We start from the raw sequence: 10,260 nt of genomic DNA on the forward strand, positions 1-10,260 counted from the left end.
AAACAGAAGAGCTTGCTGGTGTAACGGCGTCACAGCGCTAGACATTAGCTGAAGATATCCTGCCAAAAGAGGTTAAAACGGATCGAAAAGGTATTAAAAACAAGGCCATTATCTATTGAAAGTTCTGTTTAACTCTATGGTTAGCTGGCGAAATTAGCTAATAATGTGAATATTGACAAAATTTATTGAGCTAAAGCCAAGGTGAGCTTCTCATGTGATTGCGACTAGCTAGCTTAGCATAGTGGAAGTCACACTGTACGTCGGATACGTTTTCTCACAGAGAACTTAATTTCTTTCGCTAAGTATAACTTGCACGGTACAACTCTTTGTAATATGGCATTTTAACAACAACAACAAAAAAGCTAACTTTTTCCGCAATCCTTATGAAGGGAAAACCGTTGCGGAATCGCTAATATAATTGCCATTGCAAAGATAAATTCCGTAGGTCACTTTGCAGAATAAACCTCTCCTTTATGTTCAAGAAAGGCTATATAACGGTCAAAATGGAAACATTGTTGTTTAATTATTATATCGGATATAGGGTTGCAGTGCTGCCCATCGTTCTTGTTTGCACACTGAGCAATATGCAAACAGAGAGCCAGTCTTCCTCATGAGGTTGTTCAGTTTACAGCTCTGATGTAGCTACCAGAGCTACAAAGAAAACTGGATATGCATCTGTTTGAAACATTGCACCTAAATAGTTGTCTTTGTTGCATCTATCTACGTTTTTCTTCACGTTCAAATGTACAGCTGAATCTTGCCCCTAGCTGCTGGCTCTTCTGTATTGTGCCTTGCGTTTATGCAGTTGTTGCAGATGTCAGTCTAAACTTTGTTGCAATACTCGGCATACACAGTCCCGCTCAGCTTTAGCTTGGGTGTTTTGTCTTCGGGATGAACCAGCCTTTGTATGATGGTGTTTTCAGGTTTGAAACTTCCTGGTAGGTTGCATTAAACAAGGAACTATGGCCTAAAAATCCTGGATGTGAACTAAAGGAGGTACTTTATTTCATCATGACTAGGTGATTTGAAGTCTTTAGTGCAGTATAATGGGTATGTCATGTTGGCTTTGAAAACAAATGTAGATTTGTATCATGGGAAAATAACACACGCATCACTGCAAGTTTGAACTTCTCGTAATCATAAGAAGATCTTAATAAGCTGCTATAATGTGTGTATAGGGATCTAGACATTGTCAACAATGGCAGAAGGAGGAGATGTGGATTGGGAGCTCAGCAAAGAAAACATTCAGCCGCTGAGGCGTGGCAGAGATATATCGGTGTTACATCAAGCCCTTAGCCAACGAGAAGAAGGACCCACTTCTGCAATCAACCAGCAGAAACAGTAGGGATCATCTCTTTAACTTTAGATTTGAAGTGGAAAATGATCAAACTCTGGTCTCATGATTTGTTTCGTTTCTTCAGGATGTTTGAGTCTGAACTTCGAATTTATGAAGGAGAGGATCCACTAAGTGTTTGGGATAGGTAAGTAAATTGTACAGCATGAACGACAGGTTTTAGTAGATATTGCCTTTCTATTTCAAAACCTCTGTTGACATCATTGTGTGGTTTAACAGGTATATTAAGTGGACGGAACAAACCTTTCCTCAGGGGGGCAAAGAAAGCAACCTTGCAACATTGTTGGAGCGGGCTGTGACCAGATTTACAGATGAAAAGATGTATCACAATGACCCTCGCTATGTTGATCTCTGGATCAAATTTGTATGTACTCTTTTAACTTTGGATTCATTCTGATAAACAAGCTTTGTGGTGGTAAAATTTGCCAAATGTTTGTGTTGTATGTCACCAGGCAGAGAACTGCTCAGAGCCCCTCGATATCTACAGGTATATGCAAGCACAAGGAATTGGAGTGACACAGGCGACGCTCTACATCGCTTGGTCAGAGGAGTACGAGAATCAAGGCAGTTATCGAAAAGCAGATCTTGTCTATCAAGAGGCATTCAAGAGGTTTGCTGAGCCACATGACAAGCTTCTTCAGTTTCACAAGTAAAGATCTGTTTAATTATGATTACACCTCTCAGTTTAACTTCCTCCTCTTTGAACTGTTCTATAAGAATTACAACATTTGAATGGTCATTCTCAGGGCTCTGCAGGCTCGTGTGGCCCGGCAGGCATTATTAAAATTGGAAAATGACAGCAGTGACGAGGAGCCAAAACAACCTGAAAGAGTTTCACTAGCCGACCTCAAACATAGAGGGAAGAAGAAGGCCATTGCTCCTGTCAACAGGACCGGGTCAGCCATCAGAAGTAAGTGAAATTTTTAGCTGATGTTACCCCTATTGTTATTGCATTCCTTATTCTTGATGCTTTCCCCGGGCAGGTATTAGCGGAGGCCTGCCGTCACGCGGTGCCCCGGTCCTTGGCAACGTCTCAAACAGTAAGCTGGTGATTTTCGATGAGAACAAAGCTGAAACACCGGGTCCATCAGAACCTTTGCTGGAACCCTGGATGGCTCCTCCCACATCAAGGGCAAAAGAAAACGAGCAGAAGCCAGAGAAATGGTGTGATGTAAAGGTATGAGAAAACATGTCTTTTTTCCTCATGCAAATTTGCACATTGATGTCTACTAAAGAAATTCTTTATTTTTCTCTTGCTTATAAATGTCATAGATGCCCCAGAAAACAAAATTTGGACACGCAGTCATGCCTCCACCACCTCCGAAACCCACCTTCCAACCATTTGTTGAGGAGTCTGACCAGCCTCCAACAATGTGAGTTCCTCCAGGAATTATATTTGGAAAAAGAACAGACTATAGATCAATGTGAGAAATAATATTGGTAATTGGAAGTAATTTACATTTAAAATAGGAAAGAAAAAAAGAGTGGAATATACGAGTGTGGAGGTCTAGAAGTTTTTTGCCTTTTATTTCACACAAATAAGGATATAAATTGTTTGAAAGACAAAATCACAGATGAGTTTTGGTAAATTAGAATATTGTCAAAAAGTATATTTATTTCAGTGATTTGTTACATTTAATTCAGAAAACTACATTACTTAAAACTCTGCCACTGGATATCTGATTCAGAAATTTTGTGTTTTTTATGGGAAAATTACAAAAGGTCATAGCTGCATGTTTACAGAATGCTTTGTGTAGGTATATCCATCAAAGTTAAGTGGAAGAAAAAAGTGGTAAAATTTCAACACACACCGCAGTTGGAATCAATTCTTCAAAAGCCACCACACAGATTTATCTAGGACATCGGCTACCACTGTTCCGTTCCTTCTTTCCAAGCTACTGTTGAACTCCATAAACCTTCTTTCAGATGAAAGTTAATTTTTCATTTTATTTGGATATCATCCCAGAATCTACATAAAAGTTTGCTGAAGCGTTTCACTCCTAAATCTTTAATGTAAATTACAAGAATGTGATGATCAAAATCTTAGTTCTTTAATTATTTATTCACACTAAACATTTTTAAATGTTAATTCCTTGTTTAAGAATTTCTGACTTTTGTTTCTTCTCTAGATCACTGTAAGATAAATATTAATGTCTTTCCTCTCCTTCAGGACGCCGTGTAAGATAAACCCGACGGTGAACTCTGTTCTTTCAGCGCGGAAGCCGAGTAAAGAAGAAACTCCCCTGAAAAGACTGCAAGAGCATCATCAGCAGCGTAAGGAGGCAGAAGAAGGAAAACTGCAGGAGCGGAGCATGTACTGCAAAGAGCTGCTGCTCAGCGGCGCCACCGAATTCTGCTTCGAGGAACTGCGAGCTGAACATTTCTTCAAAAAGATGGCACAAAAGTCCCAGGAAGCCAGAGGAGACGGCTGTCAAGCTGCTGCCGATCCTGCAAAGTGACACTTGCACTTTAAAAAATTCTCCACAATTTTGACAAAATTTCACTATCATGTTGTAGTTGCTCATGTATAGTTTGTTTCCCTGTTGTTAATATTGTTTTTGTACTGAAGAGGCTTTTTAAAATACTTCCAATTTCAAAGCATCTCACTTAAGACGTGTAGGGTTTGTCAAAATTCTGCCCAAGAAAATGCAGACTAAACATTATGGTTAAAAGAAAAACGGAAAGTCGTTTGACGTACAGCTGTTGAGCATAACACGCTGATGTCCTGCCTCTTGAATACTACTATATTTTTCTGCTTTTTTCTCATGCTCTTCTTTATAAATATGGAAATGCTCCCTATAAGCTTTTTTCTGTTCTTTAGAGCAGAGACCTTTGCATGTGCAGATAATTTTTTTTGTCCATTTCAGTATTTCTTAACAGTTTTATTAATACTTTTTCTATGACACTCAATTTTAGATTAAAACCCCTTCTTTGAAACCTCATGCGTAAGTTTGTGTTGCTGAAATAGTAAACTTTGTGCAGTTTAAAGCTAAATCCCTGATGCTTTCAGATGAACAAAATGACCATTCAACAAGATAGTTGAGAAATGTTAGACACATAATCCTTATGTGTAATTGCATGTTTTACTGTTATTAATAACCATCTCACTAGATTATGATAAAACGAGTAGTGAATACACTGCTGCTAACTTATGACAATATGTAATTTATTTTCTTTGAGTGACCTGAAGGTGCTCAACATTAGGGCTGGGGGATATGAGGAAAATCTAATATCCTGATATATTTTTGCTATATCACGATACACGATGTATATCACGATATTCTTAAAGGAGCTCCAATGTTATTTTAAACTATAGATCTCTTGCAGCATATGTCACCCACGCAAGTTCCCGCCTCCATTTTCCTGCTAGACTTAAATGTAAGCTCATAAAAAGGGATTCAGTATTTTTTGCTATGAACTGTCTACACTATGACTAGATTACAAGGTGAGAAATAAGTTTTAACTAAAAAAAACAATAGAGAGGGAAGTAGGTCAATTATGATTGACTTTGACAAACTTAACAAATAGATGTGCTGTGGAATAATGTGTGTTTTGGACAGATCATCAGTAAAGCAGGTGTCTAAATTAGCTAATCAACCACCGCTGTGTTAGTGTGGCTAATAGTTGTGGCCAATCTACTACAGTGATCACTTATTAATAAAAGCAAAATACACATCAAGCCTAAAAACCCAAAACTGTAACGAACTGAATGTTCTCTTCTATGTGGGGCTAATGTTTGAGTGTTTTTGGTGCTGAATCCTGATGGATAAAGTTGCATTGTTGTCAGTTGCTATGGCAACGAGTCTGCGTGTATCGTAAAGCCGACACGAGCGAGAAAAATAAAAAAGAATGAGTAGTTTTGAGTCATTTTTCCCATTGCATAGCACTAAATGAATCAGACCTACGTTTCCAAGTTTCACTTTAACGGACTAGTTCTACCGCGGCTGCGCGGCTATGAACGCATGTAAAAGAATAGTCTCATTAGGTGATGAAATAAATTTGTGGTACAACCTTTTGTGGCAATAGTTAACATGCAAATTACCTAATTTTGTTCGATATCCTCCATATAAAATCCAAACCACTGCCAAATTATTGTTCAGTGTTTCTCTTCGGAACTAGACTAGTTCATCTGATTCGCTCAAACTCTCGCTGTCACCATGTTTGTTTTCCCCACGCAGAGTGATTGGTAGAAAATTTTTAGGTTGGGAGGGGGGAGGAACTAGTGATGCATTCATAGGGTGTCGGATAAACCATACTCGCAGTGAATTTGACGGCGAAAGTTGAACGACAATTTATACTCGATAATTGCGATATAGCCATTTTAACTATTGTAAATTGAAAATATCGCGATACATCGAGTATACTCGATACATCGCCCATCCCTACTCAACATCTTCCTGTGTGAACAACATTCAGATTTGCAACGAGAAATACAAGATGGCAAAAAAACTGGCCCTGTTTTGGCAACTTTCCCAGCTTATCTGTAAAGTTTGTTATTAATTGGGGCCTGCCATGCAAAGCAATGGCAGGAACCTATTGTTATTGTCGGAGAAAGTGTTTCTTTATTCTTCTTTATTTTTCTTCCGTAACCGTTAATGCGGCTCATACCGCTTGGTGCACACCTACAAATGAGGTATCAAAACCTGCAGAAAATTCACGCCATTCCAGCTATTACTTCTGGTGGGATTTGGGCTTAACGTGGCGACATAATTCGCAAAAAACTACGAAAAAAACCCCATTATAAGTCAATGGGAAAAATCCTAGAAATACCCTATTTTTGAGGGTTTGCTGTGTCGTCACAAATTCACCTAGAAATGCCATTCAAATTTCATTTTGTAGATACGTCTGTGATCTCTTCGAAAGTGAAGACGGCTCGTCGATACCAGTTACGGTTTGTCCACAATTTGCCTCTAAGCGACCCAAAGTTTCTCATTTTTCTTCAAATTAGAGTGGCAGCCCATCTCGGTTCATATCTGGGCACAACATTTCTTTCTCTCATCGCTGTAAATGCTCTGAGTGAGGTACAGATATGAATCTCGGGACTATCGCAGAAGACACATTGAACTGTCATACGCTCGAAACGCTTTTCGAATATGTATTACGGTTCCCGAACAAGAAGGATTTGTTTCCAATGCTTTTTTTCAGTAAAGTGTGTTTGCTCAAACACACTTGTGTGTTTGAGAGCTCAGAGCTCACAGCTCACACCTGCTGAGACCATTATTTGCCATAGCAACGGAACTCAAGAGGCTATTGGCTGCTGATTTGGACTACGAATACGCATCGCTGTAGTTCTATCTACCCTCAGTTGAAACAGATCAGGACTGAGAACTGGCCTTTAGAACTACTGCTGCTTTGGGCTGTATATAACTGATTTAACTCAGTAACTGTTACACATGGGATTAGTTTTACACTTTAAAATTAAGCATATTGAAAATTTCACAATAAAAGCCCTGAATATTTTTACATGACGTAATTGCTCTTTTTTGGCTTTATTTGACTTTTTCATCCAAAGCACTGTTACACATGGTATTAGTTTGGCCCTTTAAAATGAAGCTTAACAAAAATTTCAAAATAAAAGCCTTGAATATTTTTACATGACATAATTGCTCTTTTTGGCTTTATTTGACTTTTTCATCCAAAGCACTGTTACACATGGTATTAGTTCAGAACTTTAAAATGAAGCATACTGAAAATTTCAAAATAAAAGCCTTGAATATTTTTACATCATGTAATTGCTCTTTTTGGCTTTATATGACTTTTTCATCCAAAGCACTGTTACACATGGGATTAGTTTGGAACTTTAAAATGAAGCATACTGAAAATTTCAAAATAAAAGCCTTGAATATTTTTACATGACGTAATTGCTCTTTTTGGCCGTATATGACTTTTTCATCCAAAGCAATGTTACACATGGGATTAGTTCGGAACTTTAAAATGGAGCATAATAATAATTTCAAAATAAAAGCCTTGAATATTTTTACATCAGGTAATTGCTGTTTTTGGCTTTATGTGACTTTTTCATCCAAAGCACTGTTACACATGGGATTAGTTTGGAACTTTACAATTAAGCATACTGAAAATTTCAAAATAAAAGCCTTGAATATTTTACATGACGTAATTGCTTTTTTTGGCCGTATATGACTTTTTCATCCAAAGCACTGTTACACATGGTATTAGTTTGGCCCTTTGAAATGAAGCATACTGAAAATTTCAAAATAAAAGCCTTGACATATTTTAGATCAGATAATTGCTCTTTTGAGCAATAAATAACTGATTTAACCCAATGACTATTACACATGGGATTAGTTTGGACCTTTGAAATTAAGCTTAACAAAAATTTCAAAATAAAAGCCTCAACATGCCCCTGAGGTTAGTGCACCGCCGCAGGCAGTGCAATAATATTATTCTGCATTATCTGTTTCTCTCAGGTTAGGGAACTGCCTTGCACAGCAAGGCAGTTCATTAGCATTAGCATTTTGGCTTAAATAAGCTATTAGCTATTTATTGGACTTATTAGCCATGTTTAGTATACTGAATGGAGTAAGTCCATTATAGAGAACATCCTAGTGATGTCCCACATGCTAGTGACAGCAATGATGCTAACATTAGCATTTTGCTAACTACTTGCGTTTTCAGCATTATATAACTGATTTAACCCAATGATTGTTATACATGGAATTAGTTTGGACCTTTGAATTGAAGTTTAACAAAAATTCCAAAATAAAAGCCTTGACATATTTTACATCAGATAATTGCTCTTTTGAGCAATAAATAACTGATTTAACCCAATGACTATTACACATGGGATTAGGTTGGCCCTTTGAAATGAAGTTTAACAAAAATTCCAAAATAAAAGCCTTTAATATTTTTACATCAACTACTTGCGTTTTCAGCATTATATAACTGATTTAACCCAATGACTGTTATACATGGAATTAGTTTGGACCTTTGAATTGAAGTTTAACAAAAATTCCAAAATAAAAGCCTTGAATATTTTTACACCAGCCACTTGTGTTTTGAGCATTATATAACTATTTTAACCCAAGGACTATTACGCATGGGATTAGTTTGGCCCTTTGAAATGAAGTTTAACAAAACTTCCAAAATAAAAGCCTTGAGAAAATTTTAAATCGTACCGAATGGTGCACGTCCGCCTCGCTTAACGTTCTTGCGGTTCTCCGCGTGCCACTGATTACGTTGCGGCGTCCTTTGGCGTCGACGCCAATTTGTGGCGTGACGACGCCGGGCCCAAGCCCGACGGGCGCGCCTTGGCAGGCCCCGGCTAAATTTCTTCAGAAATTTTGTTTTTCTAGTTAATTTATTTATTATTGATGTATAATTTACCAGAAAATTGAAAAGTTCAAGCCATTGACTTGGATCTTTTGATCTGATCTTGATGGAAAAAGAGTTAAAGTTCTAGCAACAGATCAAAATTGTTTATTGTTGTATATTTTGCTTATGTTTCAAAATATGAAGTTTTACTAGAAATTTAATAATTTACAACAGCTCATAACTCATAAACGTGCTTGTAAATTACAACGTTTATGTGCGATGAGATCCTAGGTTGTATGGCAGCAGTTTTTTTTTTTTTTTTTTTTTTTAGATTATCGCCATAGTGTGAATTACTTTATTCTATCGTCTAAGATTTATGAGATTACATTGTTTGGGCAAAACATCCACATTAAGATTTTTTTTTCATACATAATATCAGCTGTTGCGTGAAACATGTTCATTAGTTCACATTAGAGATGCATAACATTGTTTTTAGAACAAGCCGGGGGCTTTTAATTAAAATTAGGCTTAGAAGTAAAACAAAATTCTGTTTGGGCTTGGCTAATTTCAGTTTATTTTGAAGAGATATCATTCAAGCCTGTAATTGTGAAATGAGAAGCTTTTTGCCATGAAATCTCATATTAAGATGTAATGATACACACAGAATTCACACTAAGGGGAGAAACACATCCTCATACTCACCATATTAGATAAACAAGCCTTGCTAAAATATTCTCACATTTTGTCATAACTACAAACTTCGGTGTATGTTATTGGAATAATCTGACAACACAAAGAAGGGCATAATTATAAAGGAAAAAGATGAGTCATAGTTCCCCCTCTTTAATCTGATTCCCTTTAATAAAATCTGGTACAAACAAATACCTCTAGGATTTGCCTAAGTAGTAAATAGAATTGAAAGTCAAAATAAGGTTGACACAAGGAATGCGGGGGTTAGGGTCATCCTTATACATTTCTCCTAAACAATAGAGTGGATTTAAATGCAAATATTTAAAGCATCCTTTGGGCAATTTTCAGGTTTCACCTTAATGATAATTATATTTAAGAGTAGCATTATCATTCTGTTTATCCAAATGAGGTCACTGTTTCCTGGAGGATCCCCAGATAATAAGGTAAGTATTTTAAATACCTCTGCATGGTCAGAGGTATTTTTAGTGACAATGCCTTTCTTTATTGTCCTGCATCTGACCTGGATAATTTGATTATCACTCTATTAACATGTGTTAATGAATACATATTTTTCTCTGTCATATCCATCTTTAAATAATCACACACATACAGATGCTGCTGGAAAGTTATTTTTAATAAAAATAAATCCACCAAAAAAATTTACTTGGTTGCAAAAGTATTCATAGCTTTACATATTTTATTGAGATTTTGCATAATTGTGATGTGATAGAAAAATTATATTTTTTATACATATATTTTTTTAAACAAACATGTGTCATGCATCTATGTTCTGACTCTCTTAGTCTTCCATACATCTTTGCTCATTTCTCTTAATAAAGATTCTCAGGTTCAGTCAGTTTAAATGGAAAACATCTGTAGCGAGATGTTCTAGTCTTGCCACAAAGTCTCAATTAGGCTTATGTCTGGACTTTAGCTCCTTCATT

At 36.7% G+C, this 10,260-nt stretch overlaps 1 protein-coding gene across 1 annotated transcript; it reads left to right on the forward strand.

Annotated features, from left to right (window-relative positions):
- Nucleotides 1–4: 4 nt before the first annotated feature.
- Nucleotides 5–4,836, forward strand: bub1b (BUB1 mitotic checkpoint serine/threonine kinase B). The gene is made up of 9 exons (XM_023352405.1): nt 5–90; nt 1,179–1,341; nt 1,422–1,481; nt 1,574–1,718; nt 1,807–2,003; nt 2,101–2,264; nt 2,338–2,531; nt 2,627–2,727; nt 3,525–4,836. The coding sequence occupies exons 2-9, from the start codon at nt 1,199–1,201 to the stop codon at nt 3,811–3,813; spliced, it is 1,293 nt and encodes a 430-aa protein (XP_023208173.1). The 5' UTR covers nt 5–90; nt 1,179–1,198; the 3' UTR covers nt 3,814–4,836.
- Nucleotides 4,837–10,260: the final 5,424 nt, after the last annotated feature.

This window comes from Xiphophorus maculatus, chromosome 19, assembly GCF_002775205.1.
Source record: "Xiphophorus maculatus strain JP 163 A chromosome 19, X_maculatus-5.0-male, whole genome shotgun sequence".
Lineage (NCBI taxonomy): Eukaryota > Metazoa > Chordata > Actinopteri > Cyprinodontiformes > Poeciliidae > Xiphophorus > Xiphophorus maculatus.

What these genes read in the sequence shown, in the direction of transcription:
- bub1b (XM_023352405.1), top strand. Translation starts at nt 1,199, where the DNA reads ATGGCAGAAGGAGGAGATGTGGATTGGGAGCTCAGCAAAGAAAACATT. An exon ending in CCACTAAGTGTTTGGGATAG is followed by an intron (nt 1,482 to 1,573) that starts GTAAGTAAATTG and finishes GTGGTTTAACAG; the next exon opens with GTATATTAAGTGGACGGAAC. An exon ending in AGAAATGGTGTGATGTAAAG is followed by an intron (nt 2,532 to 2,626) that starts GTATGAGAAAAC and finishes TAAATGTCATAG; the next exon opens with ATGCCCCAGAAAACAAAATT.